The sequence below is a fragment of the Molothrus ater genome, chromosome 9, assembly GCF_012460135.2.
Source record: "Molothrus ater isolate BHLD 08-10-18 breed brown headed cowbird chromosome 9, BPBGC_Mater_1.1, whole genome shotgun sequence".
Classification (NCBI taxonomy): Eukaryota; Metazoa; Chordata; class Aves; order Passeriformes; family Icteridae; genus Molothrus; species Molothrus ater.
This window is the reverse complement of record NC_050486.2, coordinates 14008330-14035373: the sequence shown is the minus strand read 5'-3', so window position 1 is coordinate 14035373 and position 27044 is coordinate 14008330. Positions and strand designations below refer to the sequence as shown.

The following is a 27044-nucleotide window of genomic DNA, read 5'->3' as shown; positions in this document are numbered from 1 at the left end:
CGCGGGGCCGGGCGGCACCGCCCCCTCCCGGCATCCCTCGCTCGGCTGCTGGGCTCGGCTGCGCTCGGTCGGCGGCTCCGCGCTGCTCTCGCCATGGCCGCCTATAGCAAGTTCCTCACAGCGCGGCACTCCGCCATCGCCGGGGCCGCCGCCGCCTGCGCGCTGCTCTGCCTGCTCAGCAAGCGGCGGGCGGCCGCGCAGCACGGGTGAGCGCGGGGCCGGGCCGGGCCGCGGGGCGGGAGGGGCCGGGCGAGCCGCGGGGCCGGCGCCGGGAGGCCGAGGCAGCGGGAGCTGTGGTCGCCCTCACGGCCCTGGCCCGGCGGAGGGGCAGCCGCGCCCCTGTGCCACACACAGGGCGCTGCCACCGCTGCCATCACTGCCATCTGCCCGGGAGGCGGCTCCTGGGCACAGGGACAGCCTGCTTCTCCCCACGCCTTCCCCGGGTGAGGTCCGTGCTCCTCTTGCGAGTATCCCACCACCGCCGCCCTGTTACCCAAATTATGTTGGCTTTTTCTACTTTCCGGACTAGGAATGAGTATTGACACTTCTGGGGATGACTGTGTCTGCATAGGCAGTTAATGGACCCAGCTGTTGTTTGGATGCTGCTGTGTGACAATAAGATACACGGGCAGCGATTTCAAAGGGGCCGAATGTGGTGATGTTCTCTGTGAGGTTGCCTTACAGGTATATTGTTCTAGGGTGTGTATTCGTTAATGCCTTACAAAGCACTGGTATTGCAAAGTGTGGCAGACGAAGAATGTATCGCAGGCTCAGCCCTTTCACGGTTTTACTGTATTTGAGATTGTAAGTTGTTAACTAAATGCTTAAGACCTGATGTGTTGCGATATTACAATGCCTACAGGTGTCTTGTAAGCACTACCAAATACTGAGATAGACTTACTCAACAGACTTAAGTAATAACATACCTGAGATTAAGCAAGGATCCAGTTTTATTTTACCTAAGTCCACTCATGCACAGTATCTGTTGGAGTTTAATGAAGTTAGGTAACTGTCACACAACATGGCAGACATTGATACCTCGCTGACAAGTCATGCATTTGCTACCTTACATTGTTTCTTGCATGAGAGTTAAAACAAGATCCTGAGCCATGGCTGCGAGTTACTCTTCTATCAGACTCATAGGGAGGAGTGATTTTTTTCAAATATCTCTGCCTAAGTTAGTCAAATTCCACTTTCAAAAAGCAGAAAAGCTGTACGGAAGGGCACAAAAATGATGAGCTCAGATTTTCATGCCTAGTATAGTGGTGGTTGTCGGAAATACTGGGCCATGCAGGTGTTCCAGGAGCAGTTATGTGTTAAGTCAGACCAAGAGTATTCTTTTAAACTGAATCTCAGTTGTCCACACTTACCTTGGTTTGCCTTCACTGAGGAATGATCTTGGAGCACACAAACCAGGTTACATTCAGATTGGAGCACATCTTCAAACATAGATGCAGGTCCAGTGTAGTTTTGAAGTGCATTTAATATTTTCCCACTGTTAGTAGCATTCATTTGATAAAAACAGGCTAGAACTTGTCCAAAGTAATCTCCCTATACCTGAAATAGGTATTATGTGGGTCCTGTGCTGTCCCCATTCAGCTGTTTTGCTTTCATGTCTTAATGATGTTGATCTGCAGGACTTGACAATGGGAATGCATGCATTAGCTTGAGGGTCAGTGTATGGAAAGTGTCAGCCTAAATGCTGAAGACTCTTTGGAATGTTTCTTTCCTGTGTGGATCTTCAATTTTGCTAGGTATAGTGTTAAAGATCTGAGGTATTCAGATATATTAGGTGGACCAAACATTATTGCAAGATTACTGGAAATTGGGAAAGGAGGATAACTTATGAATTACATTCCAGCAAATTCAACAGATGCATGAGCTTGTGAGAGCCTGACTTGATCTGTCCCTTCTGCTCTCTCTGTACTGCAGTCTTTCTGATACCTTGTCATTTACTTCTGTAATCTCTTTAGTCATTTTGCATTCTTGAATTTATTAGAAATGCAGTTGCTAAAGTAAGTGCCATGCTTACAAACTTGATTTTTCACTTGTGTGTATGTATTGTTTTACACTTTTGAGTCCCTCCACAGCTTAGGTCTTATTTACTGCTGCTACTGTATTGTGGCCATGGATTCCAAACTCAACATCCAACATTCGGTTGTTTCAATAATAGCTGTGCTGCTGCTTGAATGCTATTTTGAGGATGGTTTTTGCCCACTGGTCTTCGTTCTTTTCTCAATGTTTCCCTGTGAGGCAAACCTTGCCAGGAGCCTTACAGAATGCTACCTGTCAAGACTAGGCAGTAGGTAAGCTACATTGCCTGTATCACCGGGCTAGACAAAAGCATCTGGTTATTACCATTGCCTCATCCTCCTTTAGTCTCATTAGTTCATGTATCATTCATTTCTTCGTGTTTTGTTGCTGATTAGAGAATACTTTTAAAAAGGATTGTCTTCCTGCCAAATCTTAACGTTTTCAGCATTCTTGTGCTGGTATATGATGCTGACATTTAGTAACAAGTGAAATCTGCAGGGCCTAGTGTGTCCTTTAACATCTGTGTTTTATATCTCTGACTCTCTGGGAAGAGGAAGAAGTTGGGAAGGCATGGCTGTCCTAAATTTTTGTACTTATTCCTAGGGTGAAGAATTTCACATCTAGATAGTCTGGAAGAGGACTGGTAGTGTATCTGCTGCTTGAGGTTAACTGGCTAAAATCCATGAGGTGATTTAGTTTTGTGTGTGTGAATTCCTTTGTTAACCTTGGTGTATAATGCCTGAAAATGTTGTGCCATGTCGGTGTGTGGTGAATTTCAACTTCTTGAATTCTGGAAGGTGAAATTCTAGTTTTGAGCTTTGTAAGGGCAAAGGTAAATGTTGCAGACCTGAATATAACCAGCAGAACGCTGGGCTTAACATTCAGGTGAATCATTGAAGTGTTCTAGTGCAACTGTGAACTTTACTTGCAAAACTTCTTCCTTCCTCACATAGTTTCAGAATACATTCTTGTACATACTTTGTGTTCAAAATAACATTTCATGTTTTCCTATTATTTCATGTATTTCTGGAGTACCTGCCATTTTTCTGTTTGATTTTTGTGTGCTTTTTAAAGTTTTGCTGGAATGTCAGCAACAGGCTTGCTGCTGATTAAACTTGCAAAGTAAAATAACATACAAATTGAGAAAAAGAAAATCATGTTTTAGCAAATCAGATGTGTTTGAATGTGTAACACGAAAGTTGTGTGACAGGCCTGTCATGTTGTATGTGTTTGTTTTTATATAGAATAACCAACCAGTTTATAGGCATGATAGCAGGAAGGAGAGGTAGCAACTTTAACCTACTTTTCTGCTGTCAAACAATAGGGGCAAAGTTCAGTACAACTCATATAAAGTAGTAATGTATGAATAATTAAGCTGTATGTGTTATGCCAACCTGCCTTACTAGGTCAAAGATCACTTAATTAGTACTGCCTGGATTAGTCACAGGTGTTTTCTGTAAGAGATATTACACTGCTCATTGATTTTGCAGAACTGAGAGGTGGTGTCACTTGCAATTTGCAACACCTTGTTACTACAGGTTTCTGAAATCTTACCAAGTAGAGTGATGTAGAACTGTTTGTTTAACTTGTTAGTTTTCAATCTTACTTCCTTGGAGTAAAACATGGAGAAAAATACATTGGTTCTTTTTCAAAGTTGGTCTTAAAAAGTCTGTTTCCTTACAAAAGCTTTGTGCCCTCTTGGAAGGGGAAAGTTGTGATATCTAAATGCAATTATGACTTCAATTGTAGTATTTGGGTTTTTTTAGAGTAATGAGAAGTTCTTTGAGAAACTACATTATCCTGGGTTTATAATGCAGAAAAAAAAGGTCTGTTTATTCTCTTTCCCTAATCTTGCTTCAAACAAGAAGTTACAGAATATTTGCTTAAGATTTGATTGCTTCAGAATTAGAACCTTAAGGGGTGTTACATAAAGGAGCTGGATATTTTTCATTACCCTTCTAATAAGAATTTTTCCTGAGTATCCATGTAGTTTAAAATAAAGTACTTACGCAAGTAGAGAATGAGCTTGGCTTACTTTCAAAAAGATCTTTAATTCATACAACTTTCTGCTGGATGGAGGGACTGAAAGAAGTAATAGAAGGTAGTACGGGTAAAGAGTTTGAAACTGCAAGGTTAGGGAAAGGGAATAAACAGTTTAGAGTAATAGGAAGGCATTTGTAGTGACAGGGAAGGTGACAAAATATTTTAGAATCTGCTCGTAGGGCCTTTCCTATCACCTAGCTGCATTCATTAAAATCCAAGCAGATGCTAAGACATGGACACAATTTAATATAAACTGAACTTCTGAAACCCCTGTGATGGTATCCCACCTCTGGGGAAAAAATGAATAAAGCAGGAATAGTGCCTGGGGCCTTAGAGGTTAGGCAAGCCTGAAGTGAGGGGAAAGCTCATTGAGTGGAGGGATGTCGAGTTGCAGACAGTGTAAATCAAACAGGGTTTGCACAGTTCATCTTGGGTGACACTTAACCTGTGCTCCTGTCTGTCTCTGTGCTCCTCAGCCATTGTCTGCTGACAGAGTGGCAGCACATGTCACTTGCTCAGTACATGTCCCTGCTTGTGTCCTCAGCTGCGCAGCCTGTGAACGTGCAGTGACAGTGACAGTGTTGCAATCAGAGGTGACAGACACACGTCCAAATGCTCAGAGGTGCTTTCAAACATAAAATAGGAGTTTAGATATAGCAAGTGATAGTTGTAGCTTGAAACAGATGGTGCATTTTTATTCCATTTGAATGTATTTAGAATATTCTCGTCTCTTGTTAGTTTGTGTAATTTCTCTAGATTCTGAATGTCCTTGGGTGGGCTTTGCCAGTGTACTTCAAATGGAGGGACCTGTTCTAGTTGAGTCATGGCTGTTTGATAGGAAGGGTGAAATTACATTGCTGCAGATTAACAGACTGCTTTTGTGTATGTAAAAGCCTTAAAGGGAACCTGTGTTGCGTGAAGGAAAGGTGGCAGGTAACAAAAACAACTTTATGCTAACTACATTGGAGTAAATTTATCCAGATGTGAATGTGACTGTTCAGTCTGCTGCTTGCAGTAAGTGCACTAGCGTTGAGGGGAAAAAAAAAAAAAGACAGGATTACTAGAAAATACACTGAAAATGCAGTCTTGTAGCAAAACCTGCCTGGGGCTCAGGAAACTGAATTCAGCTGGAGGGTATGGAGACAGGAGAAACCAGATGACTCAGCCCTAATCGTAGCATTTAGACTGCCTTTGTTTGGGGCCTGGCTAGCTAATTAGTGGTTTCTCTCTTAATTAAGTTGCATAAAATGCTTGCTGTCTAAGGCAAGATCTAATGTAAGTGTGTGTGACAGTGTATAAATTTTTTTAAAAAATATTTTTTAAATTTTTTAGGAAACTAGCTAGAAATCTTTTTCCACTGTTATCCATGAAGGAGATCTGCAGCAACAGGTCAGGCCCAAGCACAGCTTAAGACAAAAGTAATAGTGCTGAGGTTTTTCTTATATGTAAGATATATTATTGAGATGCATTCTTCTACTGAAACTTAGAATTTCCTCTCCAACAGTTCTGCTTTGTCTTCTTCTCATAGGTTTGTAGAAACCTTTTGAGCTTTAGCAATGCAGAGCTCCTGTTCGCAGTAACAGCTGTGACCTTCTGAGTCCCCTTCTTGCTTGCCTGAATACATTCATAAGTAGTTATTTTTGGTTATGCTGCAACTAGCCACCAAATCTAGAGCCAAGAAAGTTCTGTTCTTGGTTTCTGTGTGTGCTCAGAGTGTACTGTGTAAATGGGCATTCTTTTGGACTGCGCCCAGGCTTCTATGTAGGGTTGCTGCCCTTGACCTGAAATAACTGTACTATTGCTCTCTACCCCTCTGTGTGAGACATGCACTATGAAACTCTGCCTGCCAGTTAGCTTCACCAGACTTTTCTCACTGTAGTTGTTATTTCTTCACACTGTTGCATTGCATCTTTAGCCATTTGAATTTTGTTCTCTCTTTACAATGTCTTAGTGACTCCAAAACTAACCTGAAAACTGCACAAATAATCATGAACTATTGCAAAATTGTTTATTTTGTGTGATTTTTGGAAGCTGTGAAAACTGCACAGTGCCATTCCAACATGTAAGGTCTGCAGGATATGAAGGTTGCCTAGAGGTAAGAATCTTTGAAATGCTACACTAAATCCTAAACCAGATACTCTTTCTTTGCGCTGTGTTGAGCAGATGCAAGTCATCCTAACTCCACAGAAGGAAGGTAGTATGATGTGAATGAAATTTGTAGGGTTTTTTTCACTTAAGGACAGTGTAACACTTTAAAACCCTTAATCCCTCATAATGTGTCATTAAACAGCAAGTCTTGCTTATCACCCTCTTCACCTGCAATTCCCTGTTGTGCTGAGCTCAGTGTAGATTGCTTCCTCTGAACTTTGTTCTGGATGGAGACCAGTATTTCTAAAGACAGTAAACCTTTAACTTTTTCCTGTTTGCTAGGAAATACCACAGAACTAGTGTGCCTGAGACCTTTCAGTAAGAAGACTCAGGCCTCTTGAAGGCTTTTCACAGTTTCTCAAATCACTTTCTTCTTCAGTAGTGTTGAGAATGATTCTGTTCAAGTAACCAGTATTATTGCATGTTTCTTTAGAGGAATAGCCTCACTGGTATGTAAATAGAGTCACAAGTGCTCTGACCCATACTTATTTGGAGACTGGAATTGCATGATTTCTCCCTCCCCACTGGGCTACCATACTGCCCTTGAAGTTGGATCAGCTGTCAGATGCCTGTACAAAGTCCCAAAACTCCATTAGTTTCTTTAAAGCATCTTGCTGGTAGGGGCTGATCATGTTTCTCATTTTGTAGGAGAAAGGTGTTTTGTTGTATTGCCTCCTGCCTACTGAGTAATTACTTACTTCTCCTTAGAGAGTTGCTATTCAGTTACCATGCACATATGAATGACAAGTTTGGTGTAGTTGTGTCATCCCAGGTACTGCTGATGCCTTTCTTTGCTTTTTATATCTGTGTTTGCTGTAAAAGCCCTGTGCATCTAAATAATGGGTAGCAGGCTACATCTGAAATGCTGCTTTTCCTGAAACTTCTTCAGGGGATGTGTGTTCCATTATAACTCTAGACTCTTTATGGTCTTAAGAAATTTTACACATTGAATTGATTGCTTTGACTGCTTTGTGGAGGGCTTTGTGCAGTTAGATCTTGAAAATATATGGTGACAAGTTCCACTGTTTTTGATTCACTGTTAGAAATGTTTTACTACTGTATTTTTTCCTATTTTTTTCTATATGTTTTCTGGATAACCCTTTTCAAAAACCTTTTCATTGTCATCCCCCCCTTGTCTGTGAGGGCACGAAGGAGCAATGGCTCTGTACCAGGGGAGTTACTTGCAATGGAGAACTTTGCCAGCATATAGCACTTACCTTCCTCCACCACTGAGCCTTGTGATGCTCCAGCATTATGTAAATGAGAGGTCTGGAATAATGGAGAGCTTGAATCTATTCCAAGTGTTAGAGCTCTCTGCTGCAACCAGATAGTCTTGCTGTATTCTTGCTGACTAATTGAGAATGTTATTTAGTCTTTAAATTCATTGAGAATGCAACCACCATTCTCACAAAAAAGTTTTACAGTAGTACAATGGAGTCAGGAGTAGTGCCAATAGGTATTGGACTGGAAAGGTTTTATTCCAGGCAGAACTATGGCAGAGTCTTTATTTGCAAATAAAATGAGAGCTATGTAGGCACATTTAATATTTTTTTTTCTTCTAGACTTCATATGTAAGATTGTTTCCATACTTTTTGAAGTATTAGTCTTGTTTTGAGTTTGCACAAATTTTTTAGAAAAAAGAGAACAGAACACTGTTAAAGCTCTTTTTTATTAGATTTTAAATTTACAAATGCTTCATTTTTATCTTAAACTTTATAACTATAAATGCTAATTAAATGTGGGTTTATTATTAAATGTAAGATCTTGATTTCTGAACAATCCTCCTTTTTCTTTAATGGATAATCAGTTTCAGCTCAGTCAGTAATTTCGGCTGCTCAGTTTCTCTCAACAGCTACTGTAGGAAAAATATATCAATAAGTACATCAAAGATATTCAACTAACTGACAGAATAATTCTGGGCCTTATCTACCTAACAGATAACTCTATTAATATATTCGCTTCTGATCCTTTTAAAGCTGAAATAGTTGTGTATTATGAGTGTTGTGACTTCAAACACTGGCAGAACTTGAAGCAGTAAAGCTTATAGGAATCATTACAGCATATATGGAAGAGCAGCATGCTTTCATCTTACATTATAGCAAGTCATGAATCATCTAGAGAAATAACCACATAGTTTGATCACTACTTATTCATGCTTAAGAATACAACTTTCCTCCTACTGCCAAATCAAATATTATTGGACTGATCCATATGCAAGTTTTGTAAAATTAGAAGATGGATTGAGAAGTTTCTTGTACCAGAAGTACATTGCTCTTGCATCACCAGGATGTAGTCTCCAACTAGATTGTTTCTTAGACTTTACACCCTGTTACCATTTCTACAGATTTACTGCCCTCACAACCTGATTAAATGTTATATCTCTTCTCAACTTTTATTTTTTCTGCCCCGATCTGGCCCCTGCTGCCCTTCATATTCATTCTTTGTTTTGTCTTTTACACAAGTAGTCTTACAAGATTTTTATCTTCTCTCAGACTTCCGTCTCTGTTACCTTTAATTAAGTTCTTGCTCGACTGGTGGATCTCCCTTCTTGCTTTCATGGTCTCCTCCTTCCCTCCTCCTTCTTTTCTCATATTCCTCTGCTACCTTGCCTCTGTCTTTCATAGTAATTAAGTTATTTCTTTTCATTGGTCAGTGACATTCATGACATTCATGATCTTTTTAATCATCATAAATTAAAATAGGCACAGTTTCGTCCTAGATATTTTCTTGGCAGAGCTCTAAAACACAAGTGTGAAATGGTGCTGTTGATGAAGTTGTGGGATAGCTGGTTGTGTGGCAGTCTGCTCCTGTTTTGGTGTTGTAGACCAAAGGAGTTTCTGCTTTCTTGTAGTGTCCTAGGTTTTGCCTTGAAAGTGTTGTAGTTTTAAGGCAGCCTGCTCTCAGTGTTACAATATCATGGTGAAGAAAGTTGTGGTTTAATATAGTTGGTGGCTTCTTCTAAACTACATAAATTCTCCAAACAGCTTCATGTGCTTGTCTGATGCTTGAGTGCTCCAAAAAGAAGAAAGACAAACTAGAACTGCCTTACTGTTCACTTTTCTTTCTTAAAAGTAGAGGCAAAAGAATAGTGTTGTGCTTTTGAATGTTTGTTTAACACCAGTTGATAAATATTTTTCTACTAACTGCTCTGTTAAATGCAGAGGAAGGAAAATAGACTAAAAACTAACTCCCCTTTAAATGGACATCTTTGCAGGAACTTGATTCGCAGGAGCTGGCTTTGTTTCCCCTGTAGCACATGTTTATGAACAAATAATCTCTCTCTGTAGTAATTGTGTTATTTTTGAAGTCAAATGCAATGCAAAACAAATCTGGTTAGCTTATGTAGATAGTGTGAAACATCAAAGTTGGCTTGCTTGGATTGCTGGATCTGCATTCTTGTAGTTTTCATTTGTGGTCACTGGAACCATGTAGCCATGTTTGTAAAGTATGTGTGAGAAACAGAAAAGCCCTTGGAGTTCATGATACAGAGCCAAGGTAAAGCAGAACTTGGAGATGAAAGGGTGAGACCTGGTTTTCCTGGTTGCTGGAATGAGTAGGGTTTCACTGGCATTACATATACTGTATAAAAGCAGCATTTAGGTTTGACAGGAGGTAACCCTGCTGTATTGCCCTGAAAGAAATAGGTAGCAACATAATCCCAAGATTTCCTCTCTGTCTTTTATGTGTAGAGATCAAGACAAAGAAAAGTATGTTAATGACAAATAAATACTTTTTTCTTTTCTCTGCAGTAAAAGAAGTGGAAAAGCTTTGCAGAATATTGAGGTAATTCTTTCTTCATGTCAAATATTCTTTAATAATTTTAAATAAACCTGATTTTTTAAAACTTTAAGTCCTATCACTGTAGTTTAATCTTGGCTACTGTGCAAATACAGTTTGAATGATACTTTCAGATTTGCATTGGTGAAACAAATGGAAGAATCAGGTTAATCACAAGAGGCTGAAGTTTGATTCCATAATGATGGATTCTTGATGTGCACAATGTCCTTTTATCTCTTATTGCCCTATGAATTTGTAAGGAGCAGTGTTGTAAGATTTTCTGTATAGATAGAAACAAACAGCTGTTTAGATTTGTGTAGATTTGGTATAGCTTGTGTTTATTTTTTATGTAAAAGAAAAATGTATGGAACAAGATGTTAAGTCTCACAGTTTCTAAATTGAAACTACTTCGAACATCTGGTAGGAGGTTTGTCATTTCCCTGATCTTTTGTGTGTCTGTTAATTCAGTTATTTGAAAGGGATATACTAAATCCCTTTAAGCTAAGATTTTTGTTTCATAGTCAAATAAAATAGACCAAAAGACAGAGTTTGTGATTCTGGTGTTACAATGGTATGAATAGATTCCATGTACTTATATCTTTGCTGAAAACTTTAAAAAAAGGCTTACACTGGATAAATAGAAGGGTGTACGTTGTATTTTCTGAGACCCCCGACAAAGGGAGGAAATCATGACTATGACTCCATGTTCTTAGAAGGCTAATTTATTATGTTATGATACTATATTATATAAAAGAATACTATACTAAAGAATACAGAAAGGATTCAGCAGATGGCTAGAAGTACAGGTCTACTGGTACTGTACTATTGCAGTTTGTTTTGATAGCTCCCAATTCCTTATTTAACTTGTCTGAGCAAGTCTTAAGTTTGCAGGAAATATTGCAAGTTCTGCAGAAGGAAGGTAGCTGTAAATGACTTGGATAGGGGAAATATCACACCAACAGTTCAATAATACAAAAAAAAAATCTCACTTTTCTTGTTTTGTTCTGTGTGCAGCAGAAAGAGGGAAAGAAGGAGCGAGCGATGGTGGACAGAGTGTTTATTGCACGAATATGTCGAATCCTGAAAATAATGGTCCCTAGAACATTTTGCAAAGAGGTAAGCATTTCTTGCAGTAATAAATAATGAAATAAAGCTGGAGTCAAGTCTCTTTTGAAATTACATCAGAATTTAAACTGCATATACATTACTTAAATTGGACTAAATTGTGCTATGTATTTTAAAATAGCAATGTAATAATATAAAAGTCTACATTATGCTCAGTTGTTATATCACTAAAGGGTCTGTTTCCAGTTACAAGATAGGCCATTTACTGTCAGCTGCTAACTACTGTTGTAGCACAACTTTTAAAAGGGTATCTGGGTTTGTCTTGCACAAAGCAGTAGACTTCTGTGTGCAAAAGCTTCTTGCCTTTAAATAGGATGCAGCTCATTCATTATTTTGATTTAGTAACTTACAGCCAGGCCAACGTGTATTAGAAAATGAAGTTGTCAAAAGTTCTCTTCAGCATCATTTCAGGAAAGCTATGCAGTGTAGAAATCAGTGCCTCCATCTTTCTCAGGCTTTCCAGGGCACTTTTAAAAGAAAAAAGATCCAAAGCATTAGTTGAGCTTGGAACTTAAGCAATGAACTGTAAGAACTTATACATCAGGCACAAGAGCAGTGAATTGTGATGTCCAGAATGTAGACCAGGGACCTTCAGCAGCCCAGCTACAAAAAGGAGTTGCATAGGAGGTAGAAGAATGGATGGAAATGCCTGTGAGAGTGCTCACAGAGCTTGGCTTTATCAGCTTCAAAAAATCATGGCTATTAGAAGAGGTTACGGATAATCCCAAAAAAACTCAAACCTTGCTCCCATATTTGAAAACAAGTTTACTGGAAGCTACAGGCTGGTCAACCTCACCATATTCCTGGCAAGACTGTGAGCAAAACTTCCTGTAAGCTAACTCTGGCCACAGAAGGGACAAAAAAGTGATTGCAAGCAACCTGGATTTACCAATGTCAGATCATGCCTTACTAACCTGATTGCTTTCAGTGATGAGAGAACTGGCTGTGTGGATAAGGGAAGAACAGAGGATATTGAATACATTGATATCAGGTCTCCCTTAATACCCTAACAGCCAAACTGAATTGGCTGGATGAGTGGACAGTGAAGTGCATTGAAAACTGTCTGCACTGTTGGTCTAACTGGTGACTGGCTACTAGTGGCCCTGTTTTGAGTAGGGAGTTGAAGTAGATGATGTTCAGAGGTCTCTTGCAACCTTATGGCAGAAAGGTGTCTTAGAATTGCAGTCACTTTTTTATTCCTGCAATCCTCCATCTTATAATGTGTGTCCAGTATATGTATCAACCAAATACAGCTTTTTTAAAAGGCAAACTTTCACTGTAAAAATGTAGTCAGTACTCTATTTAAGGTACTGTATGCTAATGTATTTCCAGCAAAGTAAGTAAATATTACATTAGCTAGGGCAGCAGTACTTTTCTGTTAGATAGAGTTGGATGACTTACTGAAAAAATGGTGAATTTTAGCCATTATTTAACTGTTACATTTCTGTGGTTGTACCAGACAGGTTATTTGCTGCTTATTGCTGTGATGCTGGTAGCCCGAACTTACTGTGATATTTGGATGATTCAAAATGGAACAGTCATTGAAAGGTACCTATGCATTTGTTATTTTTAAACATTCTGTCATGTGTTTAACAGGGAAAGTTGTCTATCAGAATATATATTTGGACATTTTATAGCTTGCTTGTTTAAAACTGTTGGAAAACTGGTGTAGTTGCAATCTGGGGAGAGACCACTATATTTTGATAAATAAATTATTTTTGTTCATCAATAAAAATTAAAAATTAATATTTTTAAACTATTTATTAAATATTCATTTGGTAAAATTTTGTCCACTGAAGACTCTAAATCTTGTTGATCTGAATGTCCAAGAAGGTACTTCAGAATAGTGGTTTTATGTCTTAGACTTAGACATGTTGTGTGGCTATTAGGACTTTTATTTCTTCCCACTGAGCTGTTTGCTCTTTAGGTTGATAAAAACAACGCTTTTGGTCTTAATATGTTAGAAAGTAGTTTTTAGACTTCTGATTATTCCTGCTGGTCTTGTTGCTAATTGAAGCAAGTCACGTGTCTTGAACTGTGAATTCAAAATGATACTATGTTTGAGGAGAGACATTTTGTGCTTTGTAGAATGGAAGGACTGCTTTGTTTCTCTTGTGAGAATCTGTGAAAGCAGAGAAGGGAAAGGACTGGTATTCTGTGACCATGAATTTTTGAGCCCTTAATGTGGGCAGTTACAGAGGAGCAGACAGGAGATAACTGCTCAGTCTGCGAGCGTGTCAGACTGGATCCTACAGCTGATGCTACAGGTTTCCATGATGATTTTGTTTTCTCTGTGTGGTCCCCTGAGAGTTTATCCACTTAAGACATGCAAGTTTATACTTTGTTGTTTCTCTTGTAACTGACTCTTAGCTGGTGGTCATTTACAGTGCTATCATTGGCCGCAGCAGAAAAGATTTCAAGAAATACTTGTTCAACTTCATTGCTGCAATGCCTGCTGTAAGTGCTTTTCTTGTGCTGACCTATTAGTAGAACATATTTTAAATGTAAATTAGGATTTTGAGGAAAAGGTCTCAAATGACTGTCTTAAAACCTATGGAAATTAATTGTTTTACATACAGGTCTGTATGAAAACACATTTAATTTTCTGACTCCAGTATGGGGAGACTTTATCAGCATATTTCCTTATTGGTAGCAACTATTTTTTTAACAGCTATGTTCAGGTTTCAGGTTAGTTTTGTGGATGACAATTTTGACTATACGTTTGGAATTCTTTTGGCATCATCGAAGATGAAGATTTCTTTTAGACTTTAATTTTTATATTTCTTACATTTTTCACAGATTTGTAATGCTTTCTTCCACACTTTAACTTTCCTTGAGTTTATTGACATCTCTGCTCTGCACCAGATAGAAATAATTGTTGCTATCTGGTTTGCAATAAATTTTAAAACTAGTTGACAGATTTAAGGCAGTGCTTGTAAAATGGTGGCTCTATTCTAGAGTTTATCAGAAGAGCTGAAAATATGTAATATGAATGTATTTTATCTTAAGTGGTGAGATCCACTGGGACCTGGAGACAGAAACCTAAGCAGTGGTCCTGTAGATTGGTCTGATTGGTCTTAGATATATTTATGGCATTATTGACTTTAAGGGGAAAATTGATCTATTTTAAAGTGTTAACACAATTTATGCTGCAAATTGATGTAAGTATATTTGCTCTTGTTCGTTAAATATTACTGTCTCTTATTTTTAGATCTCTTTAGTAAATAACTTCCTGAAGTATGGTCTAAATGAACTGAAGCTCTGCTTCCGAGTAAGACTTACCAGATACCTCTATGAAGAATATCTTAAGTAAGTAACCTTGTCTACAGATTTTATAAGTCGATTCAAGGAATTTTAAATACTTAGTGAAAGGGTTGCAAGGTTGCAATTAACTTGCAGTTGAGGGTGAGTGGCTTATCCAGGCTGTATATGCCGTAGATACAAAGACAGTAAAGTTGGCTTAACTGGGGGACAAAATGCACTGCATTGCTTCCATGATTGGGTCAGATTCCAAAGTACTTCAGGTGCCTTCAGATGGTGAAGACTGAATTGGATGTATGAACTTGAGCAGCTCCTTCTGGACTGAAACGTGGTTGTCAGATGGGCTGTAGTAGATTGTGTGAGGGTTTTCTAAGTTCAATAGCAGCACAGTATGAGCCTGAGCTTCAGCTCAGACATCCTGGAGCCTAAATGCCTAAACAATCCTGCATCATTTAATGTGGGTTTAGTCAGGTAAAAGCACAAGCTGCGTTGATTCCATACAGTAATTTAATGTTTGCCCTACTTAGCATCTCAGTTGTATGAAGCAAGGGTGTCCCAGTTATTTCAGATCCCAGGTAATGATTTTTTTTTTCCTGCCGCTTAGCAATTGTTTTGTTTCAGAACTTATACATACTACAAAATGGGAAATCTGGACAACAGAATAGCCAATCCAGATCAACTCCTTACACAGGATGTGGAAAAATTCTGTAATAGTGTAGTGGACCTGTACTCAAACCTTAGCAAGGTAAGTCTTTTGAGAGAGAACTTTGAGTAGTAGCTGTAGGCATTTAGGATGGGAGTGTCAGCTCACAACAATTGCTTGGAGTATGGGACTAAAAAAATTGTTTATGATGCTGTAGTGTTTCATACTCTTTTTTGCTTTCATGACCAAAGCACTGCTGCGAGTTGTTATAATTTGTATTAAATTTTCTTTTAAAGAACATAGAGCATTCTTTTGCAGATGAGCAGTGATGACTTTGCTCTCTTAGGTAGATAGTTTTCAGAAGAAAAGCAATGGCTAGCTCTCAGTTACACATAAATATTTTTGTGTGTAGGGAGGTGTGGTTGAATAAGCTTTTCTGTTTCTGGTGTGAATTTTAAGGTGACTGGGTAGTGAATGAGAATGCTGTTGACATTTTTAGACTAAATTTTTTTGATGCTATGTATTTCATGCAAGCTGCATATAAGTAAACTACAATTTACTTAGTTCAAAACCTTCTGACTACAAAACCTGTAATTCAGCTGTTTTAGCTTTGCAAGGGAGGTTATAGAAGTTTGGAATATTCCTTCTATCAGGTACATAGCTAAATATATGACATTATCTTTTCATTCAGTATTTCTCATAATTACTTCAGTTAAAGTATTATGGGTTCTAGTCCACCTTTGATAAGTGAGCAGAGTGTCATTACAGACCTAAAATAGCAAAGTACTCTTTTCATATGGTATGTATTTATCTGAAGATCATGATGTTTTTATGTTCAATTCTAGAGCCAGTGTTTTCAGGAAAAAGTCATGTGGCTGAGAATCCTTTTGTCTTAGCTTTCAGTTTGTATAATAGACTAGCCAGTATTTTAGTACAGAGCTGTAACTGTTCTTGGGGTGGTACATGGCTCAGACAGTTTTATATTGGTTTTGTGTTTGTGTTCTAAGCCTTTTTTCCTATGCTTCTTGCAGCCCTTCTTGGATATAGTTTTGTACATCTTCAAGCTAACAAGTGCCATAGGAGCACAGGTAAATAAAAGGAGTGGTTTTTTTAGAACTCTGAGCACATTTTCCCTTCCATGATTATAGCCTTGTACCTGTTTGGAATCTGAGGAAAACTCTAGGTGGTAGCTTATGGATTCCTACATTATTTGAAGGGCTATACTGAAAATAGGCATTTACGCTTAATGTTTTGTGTGCTTTAGTGCCCTCTATTTTCAGGCAAGCAAAATAAAAAATCAGTATTTTCAGGCATTTGATCAACAATTTGAAGGACCAAGAAAGTTCTTTATTTTCTTCTAGTACTTATTTAGAAATCCTATTTAGTACAACACCCTTTTAACTGTTTATGTCTTGCATGAATTGCATTAAGGTGAAAATAAGTTTTCTGTTTCTGTGCAGTCTCTATGAAGGGGAACCATTTCTTGCTTGAGCTGTAAGACTCAATAAGCTGAATAATTGCAGAATTAAGTCTTCAGATTAGTGAAATGATGCATTATCAAAAATGTTCAGGAGTTGAACATTTTTGATAATGCATGTGGGTCACACGGTGCAAGTTTTGTTGAGACAGACTTGCAGTAAGGCTTAACTGAACCTTGGTAACTGTCAGTCTCAGATGTCTTTGTTCTGCTCTCTGTAGTAGTTATTGTGTGCAGTTTATGCCAAATTCAGTTTATGTCATTCCATGCTTCAGTGATATTTAATCATCTGTTCTTCATCCATGGAAACTTAGGATCCAGGACTACTTGAGAGACCAGGAAACAGTGGACAGTGGGATTGAAATATTGACTGCTGTGTGACACTTCAGCAAATGTACAGGGAAAGAAGTAGGCAGAAAGGAGGGAGAAGAAATGGGAGGGTATCAGTAAATCATTAATGAAGTAATCTAGGACAGTAGGGGACAGGTCACACTGGGTGGTGATAAAAACCTGAATAGAAGGCTGGGGTGGGAAGGACATCTAGGGACAGAAAATTAGTAAAGTAGTATCTACAACACAAAAGAAGGTGACATGATGGGAATTGTAAGTGTAATTGACTTGGCAACATAGGCACATAGGAGGTGAGAACTAAGGGATTCATGCTTTCTGGCTACTTTGGATACAGATACTGTCATTTGAGACCACCTAAGCTTTTATTCTTTTTTGATTTTCACAGGGTCCAGCTAGCATGATGGCATACTTGATTATTTCAGGGTTCTTCCTTACACGTTTAAGGAGACCAGTTGGCAAGATGACTATTATAGAACAGAAGTATGAAGGGGAGTACAGATATATCAACTCACGGCTCATTACAAACAGGTATACACCTGCTTGGCTGCTAAGATACAAGTGACTGTACTGTGGGGTAAACGGAAGTTGTGTGTTAAAATATACTTGGGAAGTGTGATGTTATCAGGTCTGAGCCAAGTGTTTGCATCTTTATGTACTGTAAAGTAATTTGTATGTGCATTATATTCCATAGTCAAGACAGAGTGGGGTACAATAATTCTGCGTTCTTCTGTTGTGAAAAAGCCCTTGTTTCATAAAGTGACTGAAAGTGCTATATTCCCATATTTTATGGCTTTTTCAAAGACTGTCTTTAACAAAATGAAGTTGCATTATTTTTATTTGTTTCTTTTTAGTGAGGAAATTGCTTTTTATAATGGGAACTTGAGAGAAAAACAGACTATTCACAAGACTTTCCGTAAGCTGGTAAGCCTCTTTTATTTCTTAAAACATTTTAAGCAAAACTTAATTAATTCTATTGTGATGATTCTTGACATGTGCTCATAAAAATTGACTTACGGTGGCTTGATCTTTTTGCTGCTACTTTCATTTGATTAAAAAATTAGCTGGTAGGCTATAAGCAGAACAGAACATTTCTGTCAGAATGGCCTTTCTCTTGCCACTTACCTCCTTGTCACCCACCACAATTACTCTTCTCACTATTTAGTTTCATGTGTAGGTTGTTTTGATCACAAATGTAAGTCTTTGCCAGCATGGACTCTTGTCCAGTGCTTACCACACTTAGTGGCATGTTAATTTATCTGAGGTACTGAAAAATAATTGTTTGTAACCAAATGTCTTATAAAAGATAGTAAAACAGGTACTGGTAGAGTTTGAACTTCTTTCTTCTGTAACTTACCAGGTGGAACACTTGCATAATTTCATCCTGTTCCGGTTCTCTATGGGTTTCATTGATAATATCATTGCCAAGTGTAAGTATGTCTCAAGTGCTAATGGATTCCTATAAACAACAAAACAAACTTTTTACATAAGAAATGTCTTTTTTCTTACTGTTTCAATTAATGTGCAGCTTAATATTTATTCTTAAACTGCAGACTTTGCCACTGTGGTTGGCTACCTGGTTGTTAGTCGTCCATTTTTGAACCTGTCTGATCCCCGTCACCAGAATAGCACTCATGCCGAACTTTTGGAGGTAAATAGACCAGAATTAAAACATCATCTACATTTTAAATTTTGTTAGTCCATGTTAAGAAACTTTCTTCTACTCTAGGATTACTACCAAAGTGGAAGAATGCTACTGAGAATGTCTCAAGCTTTGGGCAGAATAGTCCTAGCAGGCCGTGAAATGACAAGATTGGCTGGGTAAGCTTAATAGTAAGAATCTTTCTTATCTCAATTTCAGAAACTGATTGTAGAATTAAAATAAGCTTATGTGCTTAGTTCCTTGCAGCGTGCTAAAAATTCAGCAATTAAAAACATTTTATGCTGAAAACACTTCTGAAGATGTGCTATTATGTCCACTAGAAATTTCACATCTTGATAGTACTAGCATGCAGTTTGAATGTATGGTTGAAACCTTGTCAAGTGCTCTTAAGTCAATTATGTATTGATTATTTACCAAAATTTTTTTTACACTGTAAGAAGTAAAATTTGGCTATTACAGAAAAAGGAAAAGGAGCTTTTAAAATATGGTGCATATTAGACAACCTGGTGCAACTCTAAAATGTAAACATTCTGCTTCTGTGCTGGGTTGAATAACTTTGTCATTTTAGCAGTTTGACAGAGTGCTTATTAGACCTTCTGTGGATTTTTTTTTCTTAAGTTTCACAGCTCGAATCACGGAATTAATGCAGGTTCTGAAGGACTTGAACAATGGCAAATATCAGCGTACAATGATATCACAAGAAAAAGGTAGATGTGCTATAATATTCAATATGTCATTTCTGTGTAGCATTTCAGTCACTAATACATTTTTCTTTATTTAAGATGGAGATAAAAAGCAGCCTTTGTCTTTGATACCTGGATCTGGAGAAATTATCAACAGTGATAACCTTATCAAGTATGTTTGTGACGTTTCCTCAGGTTCAATAGTTCAGTATTTTTAAAGTTGACTTTTTTAAAGTCTTTCTCTCTGCGACCATTAATAGAGGGCTGAATACCTGTTATTACAATTTGCAGTTCCTGTTGAACTTTATTTATTAGTAATCCCACCTCAGCATTTCTGTTCTGTAAGCCAATCCTTGTCCTCTCATATTAGCAGAATACATATTCTACTCTCTGAACTCGGGGATTTTGGTAACATTCCTACTGTCCTTTAGAATATGACTTCTCAGACCATCTTGTTTCCTCTTAGAAATATATTAGTTATGGATTTTATTCTATTATATTATGCAAGCAGGCAAGGGGGAGGTGAGCAGAGAAGTCATTCATTGCATGTTGTAGAACTAGTGAGATACACTTCACTACTAGGTTTAAAATGCCATGCATCCTTAAATGTAGGTTTATATCCACAAGATGGTCTCCTGTTCTGGAGACCAAAGGCTTAGAAGGATTCAAAAAACAAATACAGGAGATAAAACCAAGCCTGTAGATGTTTAAAAGCTAGAGTTTCAAGAACTTCCTTAGCTGTTCATAGCTAGAAACTGGGAGAGTGAATGAAGTACTGGTGAGGTGTTTCCCAGTGCCTTAAATCTCTCAAGTAAACACGCAGTATTAGCTTCTTTTAGACAACTGTTGTTTTTTTCTTTGTTAACTTTGCAATACATACAGGTTTGATCATGTTCCATTGGTGACACCTAATGGAGATGTTTTGATTGAAGACCTTAACTTTGAGGTAAGTTTTTTAGTATCATAGGAAACAATATTAATATAAAATTTTCAAGGGAAGACAATAGCTTCGAAGGTCATCCTGTTTATAAGAAAAGTACAAACAAATTGTCATGTTAGTTTAAAAAAAAGGCAATAAGCTATTTTACCCAAAAAAGTTTTTATTGTTACAAGTTCATTTTCTTCCAGCTGCAGTTGCTGCTAAACCAGTTGGGGAAAAAACCTAGTTTTTGCTGGAAATTGCTCTTTGTAATGTCAGAAAGTTGTGAACAAGCATATGATAATACCAGATTGTCCTATTGATTGTAGAAACTTTCTGCAATACTTTCTCACTACCCTTTTATGTGTTGGCTTCTTAATTTTAGGTTCGATCTGGTGCAAATGTGCTGATTTGTGGGCCAAATGGGTGTGGGAAGAGCTCCCTGTTCCGTGTTCTTGGTGAGGTAAGGGAACTTTATAAAACAAACAGGGGAGAATGCAGGGCATGGTTATAATTGGACTTTTTTGTCACATTTTAATCTTTCTCCCTTTGCAGTTGTGGCCGTTGTTTGGTGGGCGTTTAACAAAACCTGTAAGAGGAAAGTTGTTCTATGTTCCTCAGGTGAGACCAAGTACTTTACTCGACAGTAATGTTCTCTGTACTTTGACTATGTTTGGAAATATTTGACATATCTTTTTGGTTCTAATTGTATCTCAGAGACCATACATGACTCTTGGAACGCTCAGAGATCAAGTTATATATCCAGATACTTTGGAAGATCAGAAAAAGAAAGGGATTTCTGACCAGGTAATGATAATTAGTTCATTAACCCTTTGTCTTGCTCAGGATGAGTAATGCTTCCAATTCAGAAATACTGAAACTGCTATGAAAAGCACTGCTTTTAATAGGACTTTAATATTTACCAGGGTTGATAATGTTATGGTATAATCCTTTATAGCTTTTTCAACCACTTGTCTTTTAAGTTCACGTAAGCTTTATTTGTCATTTGTGTTTCCATAAAAGGTGCTGAAGGAGTACTTGGATAATGTTCAGCTGGGTCCAATCTTGGAACGTGAAGGAGGCTGGGATAGTGTTCAGGACTGGATGGATGTACTCAGCGGGGGAGAAAAACAGAGAATGGCAGTATGTCTCAAAAGCATAAATGCTTAACAAATGCAGAAGTAAAAAATGAAATGTGAACTGTAAGCTATTTTTATTTATTGAATATTAGTATTTGAGTTAGAAGAAACCTCCAAAATGTGAAATACCTAAATACTGAGGGAACAACTGGAAATAGTGGCATTTGTACTCAAAATTTAAAAGGAAATACTGGCTTTTGAACATTGTCTTGAATAAAAAAAGTATGAGATAATGTACAACTTCTGGATTTTCAGGTTTCAGTGGGTAGCAACTTAATTCCCTTTCCATAGTAGATTTTTGGACACTAATTCTTAGTTTAACTTCTAACACTGCACCATTGCTGGTAGTTCTGTATCCACAGTATCTTTTCTTTTTTTTTGGCTTGCATTCCAGATGGCAAGGCTGTTCTATCATAAGCCCCAGTTTGCAATTCTGGATGAGTGCACAAGTGCTGTTAGCGTGGATGTAGAGGACTACATTTACAGCCACTGCCGAAAGGTGAGAGCTCTTTGTTTCTGAAATTATCTCTCTGTGCATTAACAAGAAACCTAAAATGATACAAGGTTCACTCCTCCTTATGCCTAGCACAGAATAAAATTTAAAAAAAAATCTGGAGGAAAGCTTAGAGGGGCATACAACTTTATGCATGCTAGAATTCAGTAATCACTTTGTAGTCCCAGGATAATTTAGATGTACGTACAGCCTCTATGATATACACAGAACTCTTACTAACTGTTAAGTACCCTTACTTTTCCAGATAGAGTCTTAGAATGTCAAGTAGCACCAAATAACCTAAAATTGTAGCATGTCAAGTAGCACCAAATAACCTAAAATTGTAGCATGCTTTCTTGTTCAAAAGGCTTCTTTTGGCCAGGGCAACAGAAGTGAAAGGTTGGAAGTTCACATTTCCATCTATTTTGAGATATGAAAAGCCAAGCACTCTAGGAAGATATGATGATAGAGCTTTGTGTTTCCTTGTTGTCTTGAACTCACCATTTCAGATTCTCTGTAGTGCCATGTGAAATCAATAAGATTCAATTTCACACCCTAGTCTGGGAAAGAAAGGGCTTGAAATGACCTTAGTTATTGAGTAGCAGTATTCCAGAATGATAATGGAGCAAAGCTGTGCAGCCACTGAAATATGTTCTTCAAACTGAAGTACCCCTCTGCAGTAGTGAATGGACAGGTGAGGACTCTGCAGGAGAAGGAGCATTACTTCATGAACTCGTTTTACTACATTGGTATCAATACCCTTACAATTTTTAAAGCCTATTTTCCATATGCTTCTTAATCTATAAACATGAACATTCATTTGTGCTTGCCAAGTGGCTAGTGCATGTTGCTGAAAAAATAGAATTCCTGGTTAGACTGTCCTTACAAAAAGAACAAATGTCATCTTGCTTTATCATCAGAGTCATTTTGTCCTTGCTCCTACTGTTGGGGATGAATAGTTGGCTAAGTTGAAAGGAAACAAAGGAAGGTTATTCACTTTAAATTGTCACTCTAAGTGTGTAATTGATTACTGCTTTTGTGGCTTTGGAATTTTTTTTGTTGTGAAAATTCCTTTATTGCCAGCTTTATTGTTTTACCTGCTTCCTGACTTGCCTCTTTTACTCACTTAATTCTATGTTTGACAAGTCTTTAGGAGCAAAAAAATAGTGAAATCAATTAAAAATTATAAATCCCTCCTGATTGCTTCCCGCCCCCCGCAAAATCTTGTAATAAAAGCTATCTATGTATGGTGTTTATAATAGTCTGGAAGTTTGTGGTTTTGAATTTAAGATCTTCTTCTGATACAATACTGAAAAATTAATAACACTTTAGCCATGAAAATAATGAACTGTTTGGTGGGTATTTTTGTCATATAGGTTGGCATCACTCTCTTCACCGTTTCCCACAGGAAGTCACTCTGGAAACATCATGATGTATGTAATCTTAGCTTTATTAAGACTATTTCTGGGTTTTATTGACTGACTGTAGGAAATTGACTTGGTGATTCGAGGTTTTATCATTTTACATCCTAATAGGTCGTGTTCTATTTGGGTTTTTATGAGGTTTGACTTTTCATAATCTCATTTTACTCTTTGAAATTTTCTTATGCTTTTAGTTATGAAAGAATGCTATCCATAAATTTTAAATGTATCTATAAAATATGAGAGGCTTGCTTAAGACTGATTTCATAGACTCAAAAAAATCCTTGAACTAGAATTCAGTAAATAGCATGGATTCTTTTGCTTTCATTATATGTGATATATTTATGCTTTAAAAAAAGTCTCTAAGACATGGACTTTTTTATTGCAAACTAAGATTTTACTGTTCTTTTTATGCAGACAGACTGTACCTGTGGATAAAAATACTGAATTCATACATGGGGATGAATCTGTGCCCCACAAAACCCAAGAGAGCAGTGTTAAGTTAAGATATGGCTGTTAGCAGACTGATGTATGATATGCAGAAATACAGTTTAACATTTTTACAGAGGCAGGTGAATTTAATGACATGTGAGGTGAGAGCAGCTTACCCTCTGAGTTTAAGTTTATCCTCTAAAACTTTTTAAACATTTTTTGAAGTTTTTAAAATACTATCTTTTAAAAATAATATTTTAAAATTTTATTTATATATATTATATATTTAAAAAATATATTTTAAAATTATATTTAAAATATAATTTATTTCGGTCTTTATAGAGCCGGTAATTTTTAGTTAATAACATATGTTGTTTTTTTTCAGTTCTACTTGCATATGGATGGCCGAGGAAACTATGAGTTCAAGAAAATAACTGAAGACACAGTTGAATTTGGATCATAAAGTCATGAACTGAACTGCTAGAAATTGATCATTACAAGAAATGTGTAGAATGTCAGACAATGTACCATAAAATTACTCAGCTTGTTAAGCATTTACTATTATGTAGGATATTGCTAATTGTGTATATGTTGGTGTAATTATTGATACGTACTAAGAATGTCCTTATTCTTGTGGTTTAAAAACCTGCCTAAATTAAATTGGGCTTAAATTAGTGTAACCTGATTCATCCTGGGATGCAAACCATTTGAAATCGGCTGATTTGACTTTTGTAGACCTTCTTTCCCTTTGGTGAAAAGCCCTGTTAAAATTAGGGCTGCTACCTCTCTTGTTCCTGCAAAGCGGTCTTGGATTTTTGCTCTGTTCTATGCATGTTTCAGAGAGATCTCGCACGGTGCAGGACGTTGTCCCATCTTCAGATCTGTGCCCTGTTCAATGAAAGAGCCTTTTCCTTGTCCAAGCCTTGTGATGTAGCCAATGTGCCCTTGCTGAAAAAGGATGAACTGAAACTAAAAGACAAAACAAATTCCTTCTGGTGTTTAAAAAAAATTACAATTGTTCTTTGCTTTGGGATTTGGATTTACCTTTACCATCTGTCTGTCCATGCAGTTCTCTCTGCAGCTCAGCTCCCATTCTCTCCCAGTTTAGCAAAAGCTTCCTCCGTCTTCCAGCCCAACTGTCCTTTTTCTGTCCAAGAAATACTGTGGTAATGAAGCATTGAGAGGAGGTTGAGGGAGGAAAGGACTGACCCACAAGAAAAAACAGGAGGGAAAGAAAAGTGGTGATCCTTGTATCAAAGCTTGTGAATGTTTTTAGCTCTGAAGAAGTTAATGACTCCCACAAGAAGGAACAGAGAAAAGAGTGTGGGTCCAGGCATGTGTTAAATCAGTAGAAGTTATAATGAGCTCAAAAATGTTAATCTGTGAAATAGCAGACAGTTGTGCTGTGTTCAGTCCTGTAATACAGCGGTTACTTTTTCCAAGTTCCTCCTTTTCTCCCTCTTCAAAAAAATTTGATGATCCTATAGTTTTAGCTGCCCTTCATGTCTGAATTTGAAAGCAAGTGATAATGGTACTCTCTGTTTGGTCTTCTGGACTGTGAAGCCCGAAACAATGCTTTCATTCTTCATGTTTATTCTCTGACTGTCATGATGTTTCTTGATTTCTGTTACAAATTATTTACTAGTGATTCTCTGTGTTCTGTAAGGATTTCCAGTCCTTGCTGGTTTTCTTGTTCCAGCTTCCAAATCCCCTCAAAGGAACCAAATTATTACAATATTTTATTGTAGTTTTTTTTCCATACAAGTGATTACTGTGCTTGTCATTTGACTATGACAAGCATAAATGCAGCAAGGTGTTTTTTGTGATCAGGGAATAGGAAGGTGTAATTCAAACTGAATTGCTGTTTAGGCTTTAAAACAAAAAAAATTACAATACCTGTTGTACAGTGAAGGTCTAGTAGTTTTTTAGTGTTCCATGTAAGATATAGGAATGCACTACATGAAGGCATGCATAAAATATGCAATACATCTGTACTTTGTGCATCTTCTATTGAGGGTTTAGATTTAAAAAAGCCCCTACTTTTTATAAAATGAATATGTACTTGGATGCACTGCTGTTTGTTAATTTTTACCCAGTTTAATTAGGAAATTTATTTCATGTTGAAATTGCTACCTGTTAATATTTTTCCTTTTATCATAGTTCTTGCCCCTACCTGTCAGTATTCTTTCCAAGTACTCAAATGCAAACAGCTGTCATGGTACAAGAATCTAGTGACCACAGTGGAATCTGAGTATAATGCATCAATCAAGGTCATAAAAGCTTCTCTCAAGTACAGCATATTCCAGAGAATAAAGTACCAGAATAATTTTTGTGCTTGTTTTACAGGAAGGCAGATAGGTGCCTGATTTCACTAATCTCTTGGTTCTGTTCATCCAGGTTCTCACATCAGCCATAACGTAGCAGGAAGCAGCATGCTGTGTGTGAGGTTGTAGTCTTTTTCAAAGTGTAACTATGGAAATAGGGATGACAGGTCGGTATGGGATGGTTTTTTGGTTTGGGGGTTTTTTTTGTCAAAGTTCTCAGCACAAATGCAACTTCTTCTCTTGGAAGGGATGTTTTAGTAGCCTTTTAGAGAGACAAATTAAAAATTCTCTAAACTGAGAAAATTGCTATGATCTTTGTGATTAGGGCAGTCTTGCAGTGGAGTAGCGAACTTGGGATACTTTAATGTGTTTTTAATGCTAACAAGTAAAACCATACACAGCACACTTATATTGCCCCCAGCAGCCAATCCCAATTGTACTTTACAATTTTACTGGATGTAACAGAGTTTTGTGTAATCTTGTATTAATTTTTAAAACTAATAACAAGCAAACAAAAAAATCCATCTTCAAAACCAAGGAGGAATAAGTTTGCCTTTAGATGCTATGAAGTTTGTTGAAACTGCATATGCTGGTATCTCCTTAGAGCCAGGACTTGGTGTTTCTAAATATACTGGAAGGGAAAAAAATATTCTGTGCTCGATTGTAAGGGAGGCTTATAAAGAAAATACAAAAAAAAAATTTTTAGAATTATATTCTTGAAAGGCGTTGCATTAAAGTGTTTGAGATAGACTTGATCTAATGAGAGATTGTAAAAAAAAAATCTAATGGAAATGATGCAAGTCTCAGTTCCGTTGCAGAATTGCACTGTGATACTGTACATTAGTTATGTTTCTTTAATAGCACAAGTTGGAATTTCATGAAGTGGAATTCTGAACTATCTTAATAGACACCACACTGATGAACACTTTCAGTCTCAAATTGCTGGTGCTTTGAAGATGGTACTGGAAATAGTCAGATGGCTGCATTTCAACGGTGGGAAACATTCCTGTGTGTAAATACTGTAAAGTGTTTTGGAGGGGGAAACAGCGCTATGTAAATGTAAGACATTAAGTGCCTCTGAAATAATAATAATAAAAAAACTAAAGATAAAATA

At 37.4% G+C, this 27044-nt stretch overlaps 1 protein-coding gene across 4 annotated transcripts; it reads left to right on the top strand.

Annotated features, from left to right (window-relative positions):
- The first annotated feature begins 40 nt into the window (after positions 1-40).
- On the top strand, positions 41-27044 carry ABCD3 (ATP binding cassette subfamily D member 3). 4 transcript variants are annotated; one of them, XM_054515778.1, is made up of 24 exons: positions 178-206; positions 2174-2306; positions 9975-10008; positions 11020-11118; positions 12587-12675; positions 13515-13584; positions 14339-14436; positions 15010-15133; positions 16063-16119; positions 17245-17387; positions 17711-17780; positions 18217-18286; positions 18410-18507; positions 18586-18677; positions 19138-19226; positions 19302-19374; positions 20085-20148; positions 20507-20584; positions 20677-20742; positions 20839-20928; positions 21145-21264; positions 21655-21759; positions 23130-23186; positions 23992-27044. In XM_054515778.1, the coding sequence occupies exons 2-24, from the start codon at positions 2239-2241 to the stop codon at positions 24067-24069; spliced, it is 1932 nt and encodes a 643-aa protein (XP_054371753.1). In that variant the 5' UTR covers positions 178-206; positions 2174-2238; the 3' UTR covers positions 24070-27044. The 4 variants fall into 4 exon arrangements, with proteins under 4 accessions (XP_054371752.1, XP_036243706.1, XP_054371753.1 ...); XM_054515777.1 differs by lacking the exon at positions 2174-2306 and having other exon boundaries at positions 41-206; XM_036387813.2 differs by lacking the exon at positions 2174-2306 and having other exon boundaries at positions 42-206; positions 11017-11118.